At 46.1% G+C, this 23,523-nt stretch overlaps 1 protein-coding gene across 1 annotated transcript in view; it reads left to right on the top strand.

Annotated features, from left to right (window-relative positions):
* The first annotated feature begins 204 nt into the window (after positions 1 to 204).
* The window catches only part of PYGL (glycogen phosphorylase L), a 40,581-nt gene continuing 17,262 nt past the window's right edge, over positions 205 to 23,523 (top strand). The window contains exons 1-7 of the mRNA XM_026513718.4: positions 205 to 602; positions 5,375 to 5,476; positions 8,422 to 8,500; positions 11,601 to 11,704; positions 18,375 to 18,506; positions 21,841 to 21,952; positions 22,408 to 22,490. Coding sequence (XP_026369503.1) covers positions 360 to 602; positions 5,375 to 5,476; positions 8,422 to 8,500; positions 11,601 to 11,704; positions 18,375 to 18,506; positions 21,841 to 21,952; positions 22,408 to 22,490 — 855 coding nt within the window. The 5' untranslated portion in view covers positions 205 to 359. The remainder of the gene's footprint in view (positions 603 to 5,374; positions 5,477 to 8,421; positions 8,501 to 11,600; positions 11,705 to 18,374; positions 18,507 to 21,840; positions 21,953 to 22,407; positions 22,491 to 23,523) is intronic.

Genomic DNA, 23,523 nt, shown 5'->3' with positions numbered 1-23,523 from the left:
ACACGGCCGGCGGCAGAAGCCCGGCTCCGCGCAGCCGTCCTCCGGGCTCGGGGCCTCCCCGGCCGCGGGCGGGACTCGCAGATCCGGCCACGTGACGGCCGCAGGCGCCACCTCGGACGGCCCGAGGGCTCGGCCCCGCGCGCCCCCCGCCCCCGCCTCGGCGGCCCGGAGCCCGGGGCGAGCCAGGCCCTCCCCCCGCCCCTCCACCGCGGGCGAGCCGGAGCCGGGCGGCGCCGCGCCCAGGGGCGGACCCCAAACTTTCCTCCGACTCAAAAGCGGCGGCGCGGAGCCCGCTCCGCCCCTGCCCTGCGTCCGGCGCCCGGGCCGCTAGTCCCGCTGCCGCGCTGCCCGCCGCCGCCATGGCCAAGCCCCTGACGGACCAGGAGAAGCGGCGGCAGATCAGCATCCGCGGGATCGTGGGCGTGGAGAACGTGGCCGAGCTGAAGAAGGGCTTCAACCGGCACCTGCACTTCACGCTGGTCAAGGACCGCAACGTGGCCACGCCCCGCGACTACTTCTTCGCGCTGGCGCACACGGTGCGCGACCACCTGGTGGGCCGCTGGATCCGCACGCAGCAGCACTACTACGAGAAGTGCCCCAAGGTACCGGCCGCGGGGCCCTCCCCACCGCGTCCTTGCCCCGCCGCGCTCCCGCGGGCGACGGTCCCCGAAGGCCCACGTGTCGGGCGCGGTGGGCCGCCCCGGGCCGACCCCAGCCCCACCCGAGCCGCCGAGCCCTGGGCTCCTGGGGCGCCTGGGGGGCGGACGCCCGGCCCGCTCGCCTGTCCGCTGATTTCACACACGCGGGAGCACCTCCGTCAGCATGGGCAGGGGTCCGGGGCGCCTCCGGTGTGCACGCCGGGCACAGTTCTAGGCCGCTCGGCCCCGAGCAGAACCGACGGCAGCCGCGCTCGGGCTAAGTTCAGAGTTTAGGGACGGGAGACAAACAGACGCCGTCAAATGGTACTGAGAGCGGGGACTTGGGGGGGGCAGGAAAGAAGAATCAGTCGAACGAAGGTGCCGCACTGCCCCCAGATCCTTGGCAGGGGCTGGCCTGGGGGATGCGTGCGTGACCCGGGCTTCTCGTGCGGTCTGCGCGAGCTGAGGAGGGAGGGGCAGAGGTCCCGCCCCGCAGTCAGAGCTCCGCCCCGTCACTCCCACTAGTTGCGGCGAGTGGCGTGTGGCGCTCCTGCACTTCCTTGTTTCCTGCGGGGTGGGGGCCGACGGCCAGGACATGCCCTGACTCTAAGACCCACCCCAGGAGCAGCTGGGCAAGGCTGTGCACAGACCACCCCTATCCACTGCTCGGGGGCTGGAGTGCGAGGTTCCTTAGGGAGCTTTTGTGCGCACAGAGGGACACGATTTCCACCTGGCCAATCTGGGAAGGGGCGGGCGGGGGAGGCTGGAAAGGACCCGGCAGGGAGAGGTATTGTGTTGTGGAGAGCAACGTGGGTGTGAGAATGTATTGGAAGAAGAAACTGGAAAAACTGGCTGGGGCCGTATTGGAAAGGGTGAAAGATATATCCAGGAGGCAGTGGGAAATGCATATAAACATCTATTAGGAATATTTTAATATGTAAAAACATGGGGGGGGGAAGACTAGTCCAAAGAACCCGTGAGCAAAAGAAAGTTCTTGTAATAAGAAACTACAGCTGTTACAAAGCTTTCAAATGCTTCTGCAGCCCAGAGGCCTAAGCCTCTACCCAAAGGTGGCGACTGCTAAAATATAATCGTAGAAAACACTTGGTGTATACTTATATTTACTCTATCTTCTTTATTTGCATAGAAGGGACTACACCTCCCATTAAAAATAATTTTTTTAAGCTTCTAAACTGGAGAGTGAGAGGATGAGCCCTATTTTAAAACCCACCCGCACCCCCCCCACACACACACCCCTCCATAGCCTCTAGCACCATAGAATTTGCTCACCTCGTGTGTCTCTCCTCCCTTGGCTTATCTGGTACTTTATTGTTCTCCTGTCCTCTGGCTAGTTTTTCACTGGACAGCACTTTCCTGCCTGAGTGCAGGTGTAAACCAGGTATTCTGACGGTGATACGCCGGGGTTAGAACAGCGAACAAGATTCATTCCACACATTAACAAAGGATCTCCTCTGTGGCAGTTGTTCCCCTAAGCAGAAGGTCCCTGCCCTCATTAGAACGCAGAGTGGAGCCCGTAAGTGCGTCCAAGCTTTCCTCCCATCGCCCCTGTTCTCTGGTAACTGTACAGATGAATCCCAGACCTGGACCTCCAGCGTGAATTCCTTTTCAAACTCCATTCCTACATCTCTGAGTGCTCAGTGAACTCAAACTCAAATCATCACCTGTCTGAATCCTGGCCTATCTTCTGTTTGTAATTTTAATGGCATTGCCATCCTGACAGTCACCCGGACACAAAACGTGAGTCTCACCTTTGATTTCCTCCTGTATTCCCCATTCAGCAAGTTGCCAAATCCTGTTGGTTCCTGTGGGTTCTCTTGAAATTACCCACTCTCTTACATTCTCCCTCCTCTGCGCTGGAGGCCCATGCTACGGGTGTATGAAGTAGACCCCTATGTGGTAACCTTGCTTCCCACAGGCGGTAATGCTGGCATCATGCAGCCGAATATGGGCTAGCTGTTGTGTTTCATTTGGCCAGCAAGACACCTTTAAGCAGTTAAATTTTCAGTGCCCTCAAGCAGGACACATACACACCAGTACTTGGCCCAGGACTCCTCATTGCTTCATGTGACTCCCATTACACATTTATTTTCTCTGCCTGGCTCCGGAAGCCATTTGGGTATGCAATCCCATCTCCTTCCGTGTGCTGTGGTCCAATTAAGCTTCCTAAAGCAACACATCTTGCCCTCTGTTCAGATATCATGGCGCCCACTGCTTGTCACAGGCATACATTGAAGGCCCTTCTCAGTTCAGGTGAACCTGTCCCTCCTATCCTATCTCCCGTTACCCTCCTGGGCTCACCTTGCTCTCCCACCAAACCAATCTGCTGTTCCTGTCCATGTCCTGTACTCCCCACTTCTGGGCCTCTGCTCAAAATGCACCTGTCATTGGGATGCCCTCCCCCCCTTCATGTATCTCCATGCTCAACTCTTGCCTGTCCTACAAATCACAATTGTGTTGTCACCTGTTCATAGGTCTTCCCAGAAGTACTTGGGGCCTCTGAAAAAATAACATTATTTTTAAATACTGGTTATTGTTATGTCTTCGTTATCTTTACAGGCCTTTTGAAGATGTTCGCTTTATGTAAAATACACATAAAATATCAGTAATAGTAGTGCAGGCACGTGATTTATAAGGTGTGTTGGAGATGTTCAAATATTTTACTACCAGGAGTATGTTTTAAGTGTTTAGAGATCATTGACTTAGAAGATAGAGTATGTCAGTTTTTCAAGGTCTTGTATATCTCCAAATATGAGGTGAGGTTTCCCTCCCAAAAAATTATTTAAGTGAAAATAGGAAATCACCTTAAATTCATGCATTTGTAAAGCCTATCATGTAATGAGGTACTTTTTCAATTACTTTATTTTAAGCAAGAACATTTTTTAGGAAGATCTTGAAATGTCCTAAAATGTGTGAAGTCCATGATAATTTGGAATCACTAAAAGGGAAGCAAAGAGGGGCACCTGGGCGGCTCAGTCGTTTAAGTGTCCCACTCTTGATTTCTGCTCAGGTCGTGATCTCAGGGTTGTGAGGTCCAGGCCCCCGACTCTTGATGTGGGGCTCGGTGCTCAGCAAGGAGTCTGGTTGTCCCTTTCCCCTGCCAACCTCCCCCTTGCTGGCTCTCTCTCCCTCTCTAAAATATGTAAACAAAACCTTTTTTTAAAAAAAAAGGGAAGCAAAGAAATTTAACACAGATGTAGTCATCTGGGGGTGTGAACTCACAACTGCAAGTGTTGGGAACATATACTGTATTTACAAACAAGCTTTTTATAACCCTCTAAAACATAAACGAGCAATGCATAGTGGTTTTATTATTGAGATCATGGATACATAGAGAAGAATGGGAGAGACTGCCCTGATGTTACGTAAACGTGGCTTGTGGCTGGAGATAGTCTTTCCTCTGACGCAGTAGCCTCGTATGCAGGGGCGTATCCATGGAGGGGAGTGGGGTCGTACACCTCTTTGGCCTGTTTCCCCCTCAGAAAAGATACCTTTTCCTGACTCAGACAGAGGCAGCTAATAAGCTGATGAGGGCCTTAATGACAGCATTATAGATATTCAAACACCTTGGATAAATATAATGAGGATATGCTCTGGAAAATCATGTTATATGACCCACTAAGATATGGTTGTTGACAATCTGTGGGAACACTTAGAATTCAGTTGTTTCATAAGATGAAAATGGGAAAAAGTGAAAATTCTACGTTGACGTTTTCATATAATATTTTTAAATATATATGTGTAACTAATGAGTTAAATATTATAATATGCATTTGTGATAGTGAGCTATATTCTTTTTATATTTTGGGGTGGACCAAATAGTTTTCTTTTGCTTTCTTCCTATTGGGTAATGAAGGAATCCCTAAAATTTGAAGTGACTTTATATTGATGCATTTATAGATGTTTGTTGTTTCATGTTTGGTGGAAAAGAAAAGGGGAAGTGATATGGGAAGTAAGGTATTGTGAAAGGGGTTGATGAAGTTACTGATCTTCGTTATTTTTTTTTTACTTAGTAAACTTAGCTTGTATTTTGAAAGGTTTTGGGCAACTCTGACCTTGGCACCTTTCACTTTCATCTCAAATAGTATTTACCTGGCTTTATGTCAAAGGCAAACAGTTGCTAAGTTGATAGAGAAAGTTCCCATTTCATCAAGAACAAACACCAATAAACCTGAGGTAGTCTTTTGTTATTGCCAGACCACAGCCTTTCTAGAATGATTTTATTCTAGAATAATTAGCTATACTATTGCTTGTAGCAATCAGACACCCTGGCTATGTTCTAGCCACTGTGTGTATCTTGAAGGAGTTACACGTTTCTGGAGGAGTTGAGATATCACAGTCAAACCCACCTGACTCATATAAATATGTTACAAATGGGTGATGAGCTATGGCAGTCTGACTTCTCTTTGTCCAAAACATATGCTTAATTCATGAGGCTCAGGAACAGGGAGGAAACACACACAAAAAACATTGAATCTAATTAGTTGGATGAGTTTGCTTTTTTTTCCTCCCTGGGGTTAAAAACTACTTTGCCAAAAATGGGTATTAAAATGGTTTTTCTCAAAGCCAGTTGTCAGTATTGCTTGTATTCAGCCTTTCATCCATCTTCGAGAGTCTCATTTGAACCTGTCTTAGTCTCTCCTGTTTGTTTCTCATTGGTGACCTTTTGTGTTTTTATGTTGGCCTTACAGCACTGACATGACCTCTCTTTGTTTCAGAGGGTTTATTACCTCTCTTTGGAATTTTACATGGGCCGAACATTACAGAACACCATGATCAACCTTGGCCTGCAGAATGCCTGTGACGAGGCCATTTACCAGGTACGTTGTCTCCATATTTCTTTCATTCTCTCCCCTTAAATTTCGAGTTCAATTCAGGAACCTTGGGAATGTAGCACCAAAAAAAAAAAAAACAGGATGAAAAATTGCTTCTTACCAATGGCTATTACAATTAGAAATATAAACTAGTGGAGATCTCTGGTTTAAGAGAAACTAAGTTAGAGGGGCGCCTGGGTGGCACAGCGGTTAAGCGTCTGCCTTCGGCTCAGGGCGTGATCCCGGCGTTATGGGATCGAGCCCCACATCAGGCTCCTCCGCTATGAGCCTGCTTCTTCCTCTCCCACTCCCCCTGCTTGTGTTCCCTCTCTCATTGGCTGTCTCTATCTCTGTCGAATAAATAAATAAAATTAAAAAAAAAAAAAGAGAGAGAGAAACTAAGAGAACTGGTTTTACCTCAAGAGAATTTTCTTCTGCAATCAGTTTTTTGGTTTTTTTTTAAAGATTTTATTTATTCATTCGACAGAGATAGAGACAGCCAGCGAGAGAGGGAACACAAGCAGGGGGAGCGGGAGAGGAAGAAGCAGGCTCCCAGCGGAGGAGCCTGATGTGGGCCTCGATCCCAGAACGCTGGGATCACGCCCTGAGCCAAAGGCAGATGCTTAACGACTGCGCCACCCAGACGCCCCTGCAATCAGTTTTTGACAGCTTTCCCTAGCAAATTACATGTTAGGAATTAGCCTCTGAACAAGCCTTTTAAATGTACCTGAGTCCCTACTATCAGAATCACAAGTTTTCCTTTGGGCTCCCATCTACTTTTGTTTTTTGTTAAAAGAACTTATTTTTAAGTAATCTCTGCACCCAGCATGGGGCTCGAACTCACAAGCCCGAGATCAAGAGTCACCCACTCCACCAACTGAGCCAGCCAAGCCCCCCTCCTATCTAGTTTTAAAAATGATCAAAGTTTGACTCTTATTCATATATCAAGGCAACATGTATAAATAATAAGTTTTTAAAATTACATCGACATACTTCCTTTACTGCTTAATGAGATGTAAAATACACTTCCTCCTTAAATGAGGAGCTCCAGGTCTTAAACTTAATATGCTAATTTGTTTTTACAGAACATATTTAACTGTTTCTCCCCTGAGCTTCAGGGATCTCCGGGCCAAAAAACAAATAGTTCTTAATCCTTTTCATGTGACTGCAAGGAGCCATGTGTATTTGCAAAGACACGTTCTAAATGAGAGACCATTGAAACTGCTCCTTTTCCTGGGCCTGGGATTGTCTCGTGTGGCCAGCTGCTGTCACGAAGGGCTGGTTTCCTTCATGGCGGTTAGGTATTTTCTCTAAAAGAATCATTGCAGCTCCCCTCCGTTTCCCTTGTCTTTGCCTCCCCCGCTATCAGGTGAAAGTAATACACCTCCCTGGCCTGGCATCTAACCAGGTGGGTGAAGTAACCCCGGTCCACGTCCTCAAGGTGTGCAGCCTACTTCAGACTCCGTGTTTAGAACTGGAGAAACCCTGGGTGTTAGCATGAGCACTGAAGGGTTTCCAAAGTGGCCTCTTCTTCACTGTTACTTGTTCACAGCTCCTCGATTCACGTAGTCATGTGACATTACCTGAGTTGCTTCCCCATTGTGTTGTTGGCTTGCACAAGGACCCCCGGACATTGTGTTGTTGGCTTGCACAAGGACCCCGGAAACTCTAGTCACCAGGGAGCACATTTGAAAGCCCCTTCAAAGATAAACGGAGGCAAAGCCATTTTTGAACTCTCAGACGACTGAGTTATCAGGACTCGTGTGGGAAAGCCACTTTTGGTGTAAGGGGGGGATCCAAGTAGCTGGCAACTGGGGCATCAACTTCAAGCGTGGTTCTGATCGACATGGATGTTTGTACATGTGTAAATTATGTTCCCATTTTTAAATGATGTCTAATTTAATGGCTTGCATCACTTTCAGATAAGAATACAGTCATTTTCACAACAAACCATTGTTAGCCAAGCATGGGCTAGATTACTATCTAGTCAACAAAGGAGAGGTCATTTAATTTATCTAGCCATCGGTTTCCTCATTGTTAGATGAACAGCCCAAAGTGATCTCCAGGACCGCACAGCCCTGACAGGAGCCCACACTGGTGCCAGTGGCCTCTGGCTGTGCGAGCCGAACGCTTGGGGGGCAGGGAGCTGGCTGGCCGCCAGTTCTATCCATCACCAAGGTCACAGATGTTCATTGGCCTCCCATAGTCTTTTGCCCACCTTAGAGAAAAGTAGAGGATTTTCGCCCTCGTCCATCTGGCCCTCAGAGCTGTTTCCTGGGCTGCTATCTGGTCCCAGTCCTCATGGGCAGTGACTTAGTAACTGGTTTTGGGTTAACAACCATTGACCCTACTGAGTAAATATGTTGTGGTCATGAAAAGATGAACTTTAGTCCATCCCAGAAAGTCTGACCTCATACTTCTTGATAGTTTTCAAAATCCTTCAGCCCGATTAGTGTCAGTGTGGTGCTGGACCGTCCCTGAGATTTTACCCCTATGGCACAAAAAAATAATAATAATAATTTTAAGAAATAGTAATAGCTCACATTTATTGAGAAATATCTGTTTGGGGTAATTCTAAATGCTTTGTTTGTATAAGCTCATTTAATTCATAACAGCCCTAAATCAGGCAGATACTGTTATCCTCATTTTTTTTAAATGAGAGAGGAGATGCATAAGGAGATTTATGTTGCCCGGAGTCAGAGAGCTAAGAAGTAACAAAGCCAGTAATGGACCTTTAGAACCCACACTTCTTCCCACGCTGCTGCTGGGCCATCTCGTATGGTTTGCATCTGCAGCCACCAGCCTCTGATGCCAGAACATTCCGAGGGAGCTGACAGTTGAGTCCACAGAGGGCCCTGCCTGGCCGACCCAGAGATGGAGGAAGTGACCGTGCTTCCTGAAACGGCCTGCATTTGTGTCTGCATCCAATGTTGCTGTCCTTTTGTCTCTAGCTTGGACTGGATATGGAGGAGTTGGAAGAAATTGAGGAGGATGCCGGGCTTGGCAATGGCGGTCTTGGCAGGCTTGCTGGTAAGTGCCATCGTGAGGGTGTGATGTGTTGTCTCGCCAGTTGCCAGCTTCTCAGATGCTGTCCGTGCCCATGCATGGAAGAACCAGACAGGCTCTCTAGGAGGAGTGCAAGGTGTGACCCAGCTGCAGATGTCTTTGTCTTTGAGTTTGCACTATGGTTTGATCAGTTCTACACAAAGAGCAGAGAAGGGAACTTGAACCAAAGAGACGTTGCTTAAAACCCTTGGAGACGTTGCTTAAAACCCTAAAGTTAACCAGCTCCTTCCTGTGCACGTCAGGGTTTCCAAAGTGGCCCCTTTCCTTCATTGTTATTTGTCCACAGCTGCTCACTTCACACCCTTGTGAGGTGTGACCTGAGTTGTTTCACCATAGTGTTGTTGTCTTGTGCCCTTGACAGTCTGCTTTCTGATCGACTGGTAGGCAATGATACACTTACTATATTATTGCTATGATTTAGTCCATTAATACCTTTTGTATGGATGCAATTTGAGTGCTTTATCTAGGAAATGATTTTTCAACAAATGTAAAGGAAAACATTAAAAAGATAATACCAACTCCATTAAATTAAAAATATGCTTCCCTGTGACCAAGCAATTCTACTTCCTGATATTTAAAGATATACTCAACACATGCACAAGGAGGCATGTGAAAAAATCATTACAGTATTGTCTGTTAAGGCAAAATATTAGAAATAACCTAACATCCCTTGATCTAAGCATAGGTGAATAACTATTGGAACATGCGTGCTGCAGAAAACTATGCAGTAAAAGAGTAAACACAATACAGTGGACCCCTATGTGCTTGTCTGGATAGACCTCTGAGGGGGAAGGGGAAGCAAGTGGTACTAAAAGCAACCCAGTGTGATACTATTTATTTTTCTAAAAATTAAATATTTTCTGTAAGTATGTGTGTAGATCCATAGGGAAAAAAGTCTAGAATTTGAAATACTAAACGGCCCCCTCTGATCTCCCCTAGAGAGGAGCGCAAAATTGGGGATGCTCACCCTGTCTGTAATGTTTCAATGTTTTTTACAATGAGGATGTATTACTTGTGCAATTTATTTTTTTATTTTAACTCCAGTATAATTAACATACAGTGTCCTTGTGAAGTTTAAATTGAATAATAAAAATGTACCACCATACATGTCTTTATCAGGTTGCTCTCTATGAAAAATAATCTGTTTCTTCTTTTTCAGAAATACTTTCAGTATCTCTTAATTTTACACACACTTTCAAGTTACTGGAAATCCATTTGTGTGTGTTTCATGGTGTTTAACCCTTACTGCATTGCTGCAGGTGCACTAACATTGCTATAGTATTAGAGATACTATCTAGTAAAGTCAACGACCGGGCAGTTTAGCAGGCTTTCCGCGAGGCTGTGGGAAGACCAGCGGAACCACGGCACACACCTCGAAGAATGACAACCAGCCTGCCTTGCATTTACGTCAAGCCCCAGCCCTGTTTGTTGGCTGGGTTAACCCCACTCTGTGCCTGATAGTAATGACCTGGCTCCTTCAGTTGGCTCATGAGGTCAAAGAGTGAAGTGGTGAACAAGGCTGAGTGATTCTCATTAGATGGCCTCATCTTTGACCTACTAGAAAGGTTGAGACCCCATTCTGGTCAGGCTCTAAGAATAATTTGATCAAGACCCAGGAAAAGACAAATGGCCACAGCTCTGAGAGAGCAGGGACTGGAGTAGAGGCAGGCCGCGGGAGCATAGGGACTGGAAGACCATGGTGAGATTACATTAACTTGAAGGCGTTGGCCTGTGGCCTTTGTGGATTCTCCATTTTAGAGTCCCACCGTGAACCTAACTCATCCCATTTCTGTTTGATCTCCAAATGTTCTTTCCAGTTTTAGATCCTATTGTACATTTCCTCATTTTCTGTATATTTCTCAGTTCAAATTCCTGAGAAGGACAATCAGATTGGTGTAACCCCTCAGCTTGCACCTGGCCACAACACAGATCCTGCCAAGCCTTTTTTGTTTTTTAAAAGATTTTATTTGTTTATTTCAGAGAGAGAGAATGAGAGAGAGAGAAGGGGCAGAGGGAGAGGGAGAAGCAGCTGAGCAGGGAGCCCGAGATGTGGGGATTGATCCCAAGACCCTGAGATCAGACCTGAGCCGAAGGCAGATGCTTAACCTACTGAGCCAACCAGGTGCCCCTGCCCAGCTTTTTGATTGGCTGCTCTGGATCAGGGGCTTTGTCATCAATGCTACTGACTATAAGTAACAGAAAATCTAACAAAAATTGGTTCAATCAACAAGGATGTGTGTTATCACTGACTAAACCAGGAGTCCAGAATTTGGGCCATTCCAAGATGAGTTTATTCAACAGCATGACTCTGTCAGAACTCGGGGTCTTTGCGGTTCTTTTGGCTTTCCTCTCATGGAAAAAAGAAAAAACGGCAGGAGCAAGGAAATCTTTCACTGCATCTAGCAGACTTCCTAGCACCTCTCAATAGATCGTAGGTCATTGCGGGCCCTTGCCAAAACCAACCACTGGTGAAGGAAATAGAATTACTACGATTGGCTTAGAAGCTTAGACCAAAGCAAGATTCATTTCCTGGCCCAGGCTCCCTGAAGCATATGGCCACTTGATATCTGAACAACACTAGAATTCCACTGGCCAGAAAAAGAGTCTGCCACAGATGTCCAGCTAGTTGGTGAGGTGGTCCCATGTAAATTATACTCTCCTGGGACCATCTTTTCAAGCAGGGGGCCATAGAAACAGCTTTCCTTAGAAAGGGCAGTGTGAGTGACAGACACAATAATGGCTATGTCTAAGACAGGCCAGCTTCCTTATCTGTTCTCAAATGAAATGCCGACATATACGCGGTGTTACTTCTAGGTGGCGAGATAGTAAATGCTGTTTGTTTTCCTCTGTATTCATTGTTGTATTTTCTAACTTTTCTATAATATTCATATAAATGTTGTTTTAAAGCAATTAATACCCACTGCACAGCCGTCTCTGTGTTTTAAAATATAAATGTGGTTTCTCAGAGAAAAAATGTTTTGTGGCTGCCATGTTTTTTAAAGAAAGATAAAATTTGGACTAACCTTGATGACTCTGCCTTTTGCCTGTGTTCTCTTTAATTTAGCCTGCTTCTTGGATTCCATGGCAACCCTGGGGCTTGCAGCCTATGGATATGGCATCCGATACGAATATGGAATCTTCAATCAGAAGATCCGAGATGGATGGCAGGTATGTGACCCAGCTCTCAAAATTTTGTTATTAAAATACTTCTCCTTTGTAGTATTCTGGGTGACTTATAATTTATAGACATTTAACATAGAGCTTTTCTAATATCTCTGGCATTTGACTGTCATCAGTGAAAACTATCAGTCTTCCCCCTTTGGGATGTGAGCTCCCGAAGAGCAGAGAGCCTGCCAGGATCGTTCAGCACCAGGTCCATAAGCAGCGCCCATAGTGCCTGACTCACGAGAACACGCTGAGAATACTCACCACTGGCCCCTGGCTGTGGATGCCCTCCAATGTGTGACATGTGTTCTCTGCAGCACGCACGATGGGAAGCACATCTTTTGACTGTTGATTGTCCCCTGTAACTTGATGGTAGGAACATGCTGCTGTTTTATAGGTGGGCAACCAAGACTCTTAGGAAGTGAAGTTACCTCAGATGGCCCTGCTGGCAAACATGGGTCCATACCCCAGACTCCCAGGTCCATGTTCAGTAGTTTCGTCTCTACGGAGTCTTGCCCTCCTTAATATGCTTATCTTACAAGACGTGTAAGTTCACTGTTCTAATTTTTTTATAAGTTGCAAGCAGGCAGTCTTGCAACGATTATGTCAAATAAATCTGGCACATACTTAATACGTATAATCATAGTGTTCCACAGAAATTTGCACAATACAAATGACTCTCATCAGATTTTTATATAACCAACCTGGATTCTTAGGTATTTGTTTCTGTTCTCTTTGGTCATTCTTTGAGTCTACAATCACCCCTAGTGTGGGTCGTCTTCCCTGATGCTAAGTGTGATTTAGACTTTCTCTCTCCCTGTCTTTTTCCCCTACACACACACACACATCATTGACAAAAAGTTACTGGATTCGATTTCTAAAAAGCCCACATTCTCTGTGCCCCTCCCACATTTCCATGAGTCAGTCTGAGAAGGCAGAGTGCTCCGGATTGGATGGGGGGACCTAGGCTGGAGCTAATCCCAAGGGAGAGAAAGGATGAGAATAAGCTTAGTGTCAACCCCATTCTCCTTCTCCTTCCTCAGTATTTTGACACTCTCTGAACCAGGAAGAAGGAACTAGAAGGTTTGATGTGATGAGAGAATGGGCTAAGGAAAAAGTCTCAGAAGGAGAATACTGACTGCATATTGAAAGACAAACATATTGAAAGACAAACTTCCAAATTTTGTTGAGGACCAATGGATCTTAGGTTACCCTAAATAAATTAGAAGGCAGCATTGTGTGGAAAAAACCATGTAGGCCCTACTTGAGATCTCATTTCGAATTTGAGGCCTAAGTGCAAGTCATTACCCCTGTGTGGTGTGTTGCTTTGATTAGGTTACCTGACCTCTCTGAGCCTCAGTTTTCCCATCTGCACAATGGAGATACCAGCTGCACGAAACCATTATGAATATATATAAAATGTCTGGCAGACAGGCACTCAGTAAAATCTTAATTTTGCCTAAGAAAAGAGGATAATTTAATAAATAGTGGTATTATATGATATTGATATAGTTATTAACATATTTTTATTAATTTTAATGAAATGGGAAGTTATGTTCATTGAGAAAAGGAGGTATGAGATCATATTATGACCTATCCAAAAGAAGCCAAAAAGGTAAAGAGAAAGCACTAGGAAAAAAATACATCAAAGCTTCAACAGTCATTATCTCTGGGAGATGAGATTACAGGTGCCTTTTACTATCTTATATTTGCTCTTCCGCTGACTCATATTCCATCAGAAATGCATATGTTATACTCACAGAAGTTACACAGACAAAATAATGGGTTCCCTTCCTCAATGAAGGAACCTAGAGTTTCACTGTGAGAAACCTAGGTTAGTGAGCATTTCCGGAATGACCAACATTTTGACACCTTCTGACCAAACAAGACATGGTATCCATTCTCACTCTTTGAAAGTATCCTGTGTGGTACTCATTATACCCCCGAATGTTTAACGATTTCCTTTCTTGTCTCTTTCCTGTTCTGTGAAAAATTCAAAAGAAACCCTGCAAATCCCTCTTTAAAAAATTTTTTTCAAGTGCTTTTTCCCCAGAATTTAATGAAAGTTCACTCTTTTAAAATCATATCTGCCAACTTTGTTACTGTTCAAAGGCCTTTATTCTAGGAAACAGTCCCTTTCTCTCCCATCAGACCCAGGAAGTGTATGTTTTTAGTGTCCATATAAAACAGAGACTACATGACGTTTGCTAGTCTCCAAAGCTGATCTCACTCGCCATCATCGCTACTCTATGACTGGAAACTGAGTCAGAAAAACTCATCGTTTTCTTTACCATATCCACTGTTGAGTGGGATAGGATTTTAACACCATTCTGTTAAAAAAGAAACTATTTCCATAAAACACAAAAAGTATCTTCCAGGAAAGCAGTGAGCGTCTTGAGGGAAGGGCTTGCCCCCCCCCCCCCATCAGATACATCATTGCTGAAGAAAATGGCACAAGCTGGAAAGATTTTTTTTTAGGTAGGCTCCACACCCAACGTGGGGCTTGAACTCATGACCCCAAGAACAAGAGTTGCCCACTCCACCAACGGAGCCAGCCAGGCACCCCGAGCTGCGAAGATTTTTAAAGGTTGATGGACTTGTAGTTTTTGAAGTCTCTCTTCAAGGAAGATTTACAATAATCAAGTGTTCATTGTGAACCCCCTAAGTAAAATAATTTTATTGCCAAAATTCTTGACTTAACAAAATTAATGAACTCGAATGGGGATTGTTGAAACTTTGTCAGTAGTGTTCTATGAAATAATTGGCCCCCGGAAGAAGGACAGAAAGACAGTTGCAACAGCCTCGCACTGAAGTTGGACAGTCACATGTGCGTCTGCGTGGAGTCAAACAGTACCTGCTAGAGACCCTCCCTCTCTCAGAACCCGAGCCAAGCCTGCACAACTCACACTGCCCAGCAAGCCCCTAGTTACTACCACTGTCGAATTCCTGGGGTTCCCCAGAGACGGTGTGCCATCATTCGTGCCATCGCAAAGCAGTGCGGGTTTGCTCTCGAGTTCTCCACGTCCTGTGTACCCACAGCTGCGGCGGAAAGCATTTCTCAGGCTGCGGGCCTCACGGAGCCCCCGAGCGCACCTCTGCTCCTGCGCCGGCTGCAGGACAGGCTCCGTCGAGCGGTTGCTCTGGGCAGGGGCCAGGTGCGGCTGCCCCCTCGCCCGACTGGCCCCGGCTCCTCGCTCCCCGACCCACCCCTTTGGGTCAGTTCTCTTTCATGGGGTGTTCGGGCCACGCAGGCTCCCCACCCTTCCCGTGGCCGCGCACGGTCGTGTCGTGCCGTCGGGGGTCCCCGGCTCTGCGGAAATCTGCATCTCCAGCCCCGCTTGTGGATTCCTCGGAAGAAAGCGACGTAGAGAAGACGTTCATCGCCTTTGCACGGCGTCCGTGGCTCTGGGGGGGCACTTCTCTTTTCTCCTCTGATCTGCTCAGACCAGCTGGTGGGGATGGGACGTCTCTCCAGGGACCTGAAACGCCAGCTTTGGGCGACGGGGGCAGTTCCCATCCGATCCCTTGCCTTGCCGGCCGGGAGGAGACGCCCCCTGAAGAGCAGCGAGCGTCCACTGCACGCGGAAGTCGGCCATCTCTCGGCGGGGGCTCCGTCTTCCCGCGCAGCGTCCCGGGCACGTCGGTCATCACTCGGCGGCAGTTCCGTCTTCCCGCGCAGCGTCCCCGGCACGTCGGCCATCACTCGGCGGGGGCTCCGTCTTCCCGCGGACCGTCCCCGGCACGTCGGCCATCACTCGGCGGCAGTTCCGTCTTCCCGCGGAGCGTCCCGGGCACGCGGAAGGCGGCCATCACTCGGCGGGGGCTCCGTCTTGCCGCGCAGCGTCCCCGGCACGTCGGCCATCACTCGGCGGCGGTTCCGTCTTCCCGCGCAGCGTCCCGGGCACGTCGGCCATCACTCGGCGGGGGCTCCGTCTTGCCGCGCAGCGTCCCCGGCACGCGGAAGGCGGCCATCACTCGGCGGGGGCTCCGTCTTCCCGCGCAGCGTCCCCGGCACGTCGGCCATCACTCGGCGGGGGCTCCGTCTTCCCGCGGACCGTCCCCGGCACGTCGGCCATCACTCGGCGGCAGTTCCGTCTTCCCGCGGAGCGTCCCCGGCACGCGGAAGGCGGCCATCACTCGGCGGGGGCTCCGTCTTCCCGCGGAGCGTCCCCGGCACGCGGAAGGCGGCCATCTCGCGGCAGGGAGACTTAGAGCGCCGGTTAACAGCACCACGGGTACTGTGCCGGCTGGTGCCTGTCGCCCTGCCCGCCCTGGCCGGGGCAAACGCAGCCTGTCGGGCCGTGGGAGGGGGCGGCAAGCCCGCTCTGCGGTGCACACGCTGCTTGAGAGGGAAGCCGTGCGGCCTCGCTGCCCCGTCCCGCGGCCTGTGTGCAGGTGTGTTTGCAACAGTCCCCGTGCTGCAATGAGTGTCCTCCGGTTACAGCAAGCCGTGTCCGCGCTGACCCGTATTTGAAAACCCCCACCCGCCCTTGCCTAAGAGCACGGAAAGTGCTTTGTAAGTCAGGGCGTTCGGATCCTTTGTGGGTGTTCTCCTTTATTTGTGCGGAGTTCCTAGTTATTAACACAAGCTAGTGCACTCTGGCTTCACTAAAGCGTAACCACTGATGAAGTTCAGCGTTTCCGTGTTAAATGTTTATCTTATTTTTTGTTGTTCTCTTTCTGACTAGATTAGCAGGAGTCTAACTTTTGAGTTGCAGTTACTGACTTCGTCATATCACTATGTGCGGCCCCTGGGGACTTGTTAAAAATGCAGAATTTCAGACCCCTCCCCAGACTGCCTGAGAATCTGCATGGTCACAAGGTTGGATCAGCTGATGAGCTCACACCCCTCTCCAGCCTTGCCTCGGCTTCACGCTGCCTGTGAAGCATCCCCCTGCCTCCCCCGTCTCTCTAACTCCCAGATCTGCAGTTTACAGATGTTGTTTCTATGAGTCCCCTTTTCATTCACCACCATGCTGGGACTTAGTGTTAATGGGAAGCTCACTGGCTTTCTTGCATAAAGTCATGATCAATGTTTGAATAAATGCATGTGGATTTCCTTGTCTGTCTGTTGACATCAGTGTTTTGTCTTTTGTTATCTCAAAAGACAGTAGCTGTGTTTGTCTCCACACTGTGCCTGGGGCAGGCATGGGATTCATATTTAGGTGGTAGTCATGAAATATCCAGCAGTGTGTCATAATTCATAAACAAAATCTTCTTAAACTAAAGCTAGGTTTTCTAAGAGGGGGTAGGTGAGAAATCAAATAAGTAAAATAACCAGATTTGGGGTAATCTCTTTGACAAGAGTACTTTGTCCTAAAAGCCCTTACCCCTCCTTTCTTGTCAAAACACAACTGCATTTTTTAAAAGATTTTATTTATTTTTTTAGAGAGAAAGAGTGAACAAGAGAGAGAGCAAGAGCACACAAGTGGGGGGAGGGTCAGAGAGAGAAGCAGACTCCCCGCTGAGCAGGGAGCCCCATGCAGGACTCCATCCCAGGACCCTCCCATCATGACCTGAGCTGAAGGCAGATGCTTAACGACTGAGCCACCCAGGCACCCTGCATTTGTAATTTATGTGTAGTATTTTAAAGCTTTCACTAATAATGTCTTTACTTTAAAAATACATCTCCCCTCTCCAATGTGTTTTTTGTGGTTTTGTTTTGGCATGTTTATTTGTTGCAAACCAAAATTCATTTGATGTCCGGAATACCCTAAATACAAATTATGGTTTTAATATTTTTTATGAGAAATATGTGGTTATAAATTAACATAAATACATGGGAAAATATTGAAATTGTCAATAAAATAAATTCCTTATGTATTAGTATATATTATTTTCAACATGAACCATAATTAATAGTTCATTATCAGATCAAAATTACTGAAGGGATTAAAGACTACAAAATGTAATAGTGTCTTGTATGTATACTGAAATAAGCTTTATTAAGAGAGCTGTTGGGCCACTTGGGTGGCTCAGTCAGTTGAGTCAGGGTCCTGGGATCAAGCCCCGCGTCGGGCTCCCTGCTCAGTGGGGAGCCTGCTTCTCCCTCTCCCGCTCCCCCTGCTTGTGCTCTCAGTCTCTCTCTCTCTTTTTCTCTCTCTCTGTCAAGTAAATGAATAAAATCTTAAAGAGAGACAGCTTTCTATGAGTGGTATTTCTTAACTGGTCTGTGCATTCTAGGCAAAAGAATCTTGACAGAAACCATCATGTAAGAGCCTTCATGCCTAGGTATCCAACTATAAACATCCCTGGATGGCCTCTCTCTGTCCCTCAAGCTGGACAGTTGTATTCACAGATGTTAAGACACAGGCCTAGAACCCACACACTTAAGGTCAAATCTCAGCTGTACCATTTACTATCTGTGTGACTTTGAGCAAGTTACAATTTCCTCATCTTTAAAAAGGGAAAAATCATAGTTCTATCCTACAGGGTTATTGTATGAGAATTAAATGCTGTAATATGTATTGACAAGTATGATTGTTGTTGACTTAGGTTGTGATACTCTAACAAGGGTGAACTGAGTTTGACAGAATCAATAATCTTTCTTACCAAAACAGTATTCTTGCATTGATTTAGTCAAAGATATTTTTGATTGGATATAATTTGATTTGAGATAATGGAAGGTCTACATTTCCTGAAAAATGAATGCTTAGCCGTGTCCTTTTTGCAGGTAGAAGAGGCAGATGATTGGCTCAGACATGGAAACCCCTGGGAGAAGGCCCGGCCTGAGTTTATGCTGCCCGTGCACTTCTATGGAAAAGTAGAGCACACCAACACTGGGTCCAAATGGGTCGACACCCAGGTATTCACGATGTCCTTGTGCTGAGTATTTTGTATAGTACAGCACAGTGACTATGTAGCATAGAGGGGATGTGTATATGGTGTGGGGTGGTATATTGTGTACTGAATAATAGGATATGTTTTTATCAATAAATCTGTTCCTTCTCTTAGTGAACCCACTCTTTGGAAACAAGGGAGCTGAGACCAAAAGACAAGTGACTTCCCCAAGGTCAAGTGACTTATCAGGGTCATTTGCAATTGGCTTGTTCAGAGATTAATCAATTCTGTAATCGTATGCTTAGTTCTCCAGTTTTATATACAGCTTTTGATACCAAGATTAAATAAATTTAATTGTCCTTCCTTACCTCACTGCCATAGATACATTTACTTGGGACTTCTCAGGTGAACATATTTTAAAACTAAAGTGTTTATTGAAAGGATTGCCAAAATTTTCATTCATTGCAAAGTCAAGAAAAATAATAGAAAATATTGCAAAGTGTATTGTTATTTTGTGCAAAATCACTTCTAGAGAAATAATGCTTGTGTCAATCTAAGTGGACTGAATTCATGGCTAGGTATTTATCCTATCACTAGATTTGAGCATTACTTTGTTGCTGACCAGTTCACTTTTCACCACCCCCAGTGATGCTTTGTGCTCTGCTGTCTTCTGACTTCCTGATAAATAACCCCTATTAATTACTAGACTGCATTGTCCAATCTTTGGAGGCTCCACTTGAGACATTTGCTTAATAAGTATGATCTCAGGCTGGGAAGGATATGTCACTGGCCATTCTTTAAAAGCTAAAGAAAATGGTAAAGAGCAAGTTAATATTTTCAGTTGGCAAAATTGTGAGTGAAATTCAGTACTGTAATGCTAAATTCAGTTGGTTTTTGGATTATTCCCCATGAATAAATGCTTTATTTTATTTTAGAAGAACCAAGACCCATTTTATAGTTGACTTTTTTAACTGATAATTTATTCTGCTAATCCATGTACAGCTCTTCACAGTTCAGAAAAATAAGACTATTTAAAAATGATTTTTCTATCTGAGGATGAATTTATTCAACATAGGAAATAGCAGATTAAAAGCTAAAATAGGTCATGATCGTGTAATAGTATAAGGAATAAACTATACTGTAATTTCAAGATAAGTTTCTCTTCTTCTAAATTTGGTTAAACAATAGAACACAATCTAAGTTGCAGTTGGTTACAAATATAGTCAGGAGAGCTGCAAACAAATCAATCAATAGGCCCAAAGAATTCATACATGTATTTGGTGTTAAACTAGGGAGTATTTGGTACAGGTTTTGGTGTCTAAAACTCCCAGTGACTTCTGAGCCATCTAAATGTGTGCAGTTTACACAATCAGTCCTGGAAATATTCTGTTTACACGGGGTCCCACTGCTGGGCTTCCTTGCATTTACAGAGCACCTCTAAACATTTTCATGATACAGCCAGAAATGCAGCTAGAGACGATATTTTTCTGTGCCCACACAGGCAAGGTTATGGAACAGATGGAATATAAGGTAAGCTGCCTCCAGCCGTGCAGCACTTTATGGATTTCTGGAAGCCATTGCCCAAGTCAGCCCCAGGTCTGTAGCTGGTGAGGTCAGAGAGCATGAGGACAGGCATGGTGTGCACATGCTATGGGCAGCTTCCAAAACACCGAGCAATCTATTGCATTCGTGTGTCAGCTCGGCTCCTCTGGGAAACAGACACCAGAGAGAATTAGAAGTGCAGGTGCCATACTGGGGCAATGCCTGTGAATGACAGGTATGAGGGGGGACCTGTGAAGGAGGAGCCTCAGGAAGAGCCTCTGTGGGCCCTGTAACTCAGAGCAAGCAGCCAGGCTGATGGGGCCCGAGATTCAAGATTACTCCTGTGTAATTACTCCTAGCTCTCAAGATCCCATCACAATGGGAGCATCCCTAAGAAAGCACAGCCTCGGCTCAGCTGGGCTCGAGCTCCCAGGTGGCATGTTCCGCCTGAAGTTCTCTAAAGGGACAGACGCCTCGATTACACTTCAAGGGTCAGAAGGACAAGTTTTGTGTTTTTGGTTTTTTTTTTAATATTTTATTTATTTATTTGACACAGAGAGAGAGACAGCGAGAGAGGGAACACAAGCAGGGGGAGTGGGAGAGGAAGAAGCAGGCTCCCAGCGGAGGAGCCTGATGTGGGGCTCAATCCCACAACGCGGGGATCACGCCCTGAGCCGGAGGCAGATGCTTAACGACTGAGCCACCCAGGCGCCCCAAGGGACAAGTTTTTTTTGAACCCAGACTCACTCCCACTCTGTGAACACCTTTTCCTGAAGGATCACAATGTGCTTTAAAAATCTCCAGAGACCTTTATTTCCTAGTAAAAGGTATTTAAAGAAGAGTGATTTATGACTTCGAGGTCGTGGTATTCATGGAAGCACGACTGACTATATGTGATTGACTGATACAGGCTCTAATGCTTCATTCATTCATAATCCAGCAGACCACATTAGAGAGGTTTGGGTAGGTTTCAACCCTACCACTGACTGTGACTGTGGGTAAACCACTTCTCGCTCAGCCTCATTCCTCTCATGTCCACAGTGAGTGGATTGCACGAAATGGTCTTAGCACCCTCCAGTCTGTCATTCCCCTTCCTTCGAGCTTGACTGATGAGGCAGCGAATCGAAGTGAGTCTTTTCCCACATAAATTTTAAGTTCATGTGCAATACAGTTATCTTCCTGTTCTTTGTTTCAATGACTGTCACAAAGACCGAGCTAGATTTTCCAAAGCTCCCCCCTTACACCCATCTCAGCTAATTATCAGCTGATTTGTCAGACCGCTAAAATAACTCTTCTTCATGCAACTTTGAAAAATCTCGCTTAGCATTTTCAACATCTTCTATAATCTATCTTCATATATTTCTGTTCCATTAATTTTCAGGGTATTTGAAATCAGATCACTGAATTACCTGCACTAAACTTACCCTGATTACTATTTTGTAATGGCAACAGGTTCACATTTGTCACTTCGCATGTCATATTTTATTATTCTCAGAACAACAGCTTCACTGAAACATGAACGAGCTGCATTCAGATCAGGGCAAGGGACACAAAGGGAAATCCACATGGGAAAGACAGAGTGGACCATCAGTCTGGATAGTTCCAGCCATCCAGATTGCGCCAGTGGGATGCGGCTCCACATGGCCCCTCAGAACACCTCCCCCCAGACCTAGGACCTTCCATCTTGGTTTAGGCCTCCCACGGTCTGAGTCGGTGATGGAGTCAGGCACAGAATCCCTTGCTGTGTCCCGGCCCACTGTTCAGCCTACATCACCACACGTGGGAAACTGAGCAGCTGCTTCAATTTAATCCCACAGGTGGTCCTGGCCCTGCCATATGACACCCCGGTGCCTGGGTATATGAATAACACCGTCAACACCATGCGCCTCTGGTCCGCGCGGGCGCCAAATGACTTTAACCTCAGAGACTGTGAGTACAGCCTGGGCTCGTATGAATGTGTGTTTAATCTTTCTGATCTCAGAGGCAACCAGATCACCAGCTCTAAAAGAGGGCACAAAACAAGGACCGGGGGCAGGGACATAAATGGTTTCTGTGTATGTCAGTGTATGTAATCTTTCTGATCACTAATTAGTATCAAATTGAGCTTGAGAGAAAAGCCTTGAGTTTCCAATCAGAACTCTCCAGTGAAGAGCCATTTTATGGAGCACGTGTGGAGGACATTTTAAAAGCGGTCCTTCTGTCTGGCCCTCCCGGACTCTCGTACAAATCACAGCATGGAGGGTTGTGGAAATCCTTCTGGATTTTCAGGAGTTGTAGGAATCCCTACATCCACGTGGCAGGCAGCAAGCATCAGGTGAGGTCAAGGGGCTTCGTTAACAGTGGCTGGCTTGTCTATTTATTCATTTTTCTAACCTTCCCCTCAGTTAACGTTGGAGACTACATTCAGGCTGTGCTGGACCGAAATCTGGCCGAGAACATCTCCCGGGTCCTCTATCCCAATGATAATGTGAGTGGTCAAGCTTGCTTTCTCAGTGGAAACAGAAGCAGCCTATTTCAGAAGCACTTTTCCATAGCCCATAAAGCACATCTTCGATACTGATTTTTTTTTCTTCAGTGCACAATAATCTCCATATCTCTTCCTGAATTGTGTAGATTTCCCCTGCCACCCAAGTAAGGAAAACAAATTTGTATAATACAGAAGTCAGAATTGGTATTTTGCCCTAGACTAGTTGACCTCACAGCCAATTAGGAGGTTATGTCTGTACATTTCAAAACAAACCTGAATATAAAAGATGAAGTGAAGCACAGTGAATTACTGCTTCCCCTTTCCAAACAGAAGTTTCTCCCACGGAGTCAGAAGACCCTGGAGGTTTCCTGCCTGGCCTCTTCCCCTCACTGACAGGCTCTTCCCAGCCTTCTATGCTCAGGCGAGGTAGGGGATCTGGACCTCAGAGCAGACCCAGGAGCAAACACTTGTTTCTTACGCTACTTATTCATCCCTTGAAATCTTTTCTCATGGGTGATTATTCCTAATTTTTCAGTAAAAACAGCTTAGCTGAAATTAAAAAAAAAAAAAGAATTTTAACATGGAACTGCATCACAAATGACCACTATGGATTCTTAGTTATTTTAAGTACACCTAGCTCTATCTTATATGTGGGTAAAATTATTTTCTTTTGAAGCTATAATGATTATTCTTTTAATAGTAAGTCTCAGAAACAACCAGATTAGTACTCTGCTCTGCAAAGACGGCACCAAGCAAGGATTGGGAGACTAGGATGTAAATGGTCCTTACAACCAGGCGTCTACTTAGCGGCAAACTGTTGTCTCTACAGAGAATGAAGTTTGCTGCAGCATTTTCAGAAACTGAATGGTATATGTTGTTTTCTCCTTTGAGAGAGACATTGTGACTTCGGTGAATGTCAGAAAAATCTCTGACCCAAAAGCAAAAAGTCATTTTGTTTCGTGGTCAGTTAAAATAAGAATCCTTCCAAGCGCTGCCTAGCCAAACCCAGCCTGCAGAATTATTTAATTGTAAG

This window comes from Ursus arctos, unplaced genomic scaffold (assembly GCF_023065955.2).
Source record: "Ursus arctos isolate Adak ecotype North America unplaced genomic scaffold, UrsArc2.0 scaffold_37, whole genome shotgun sequence".
NCBI classification, from domain to species: domain Eukaryota; kingdom Metazoa; phylum Chordata; class Mammalia; order Carnivora; family Ursidae; genus Ursus; species Ursus arctos.
Note: the sequence above shows the minus strand (reverse complement) of the source record. Positions and strands in the feature narration are given on the sequence as shown.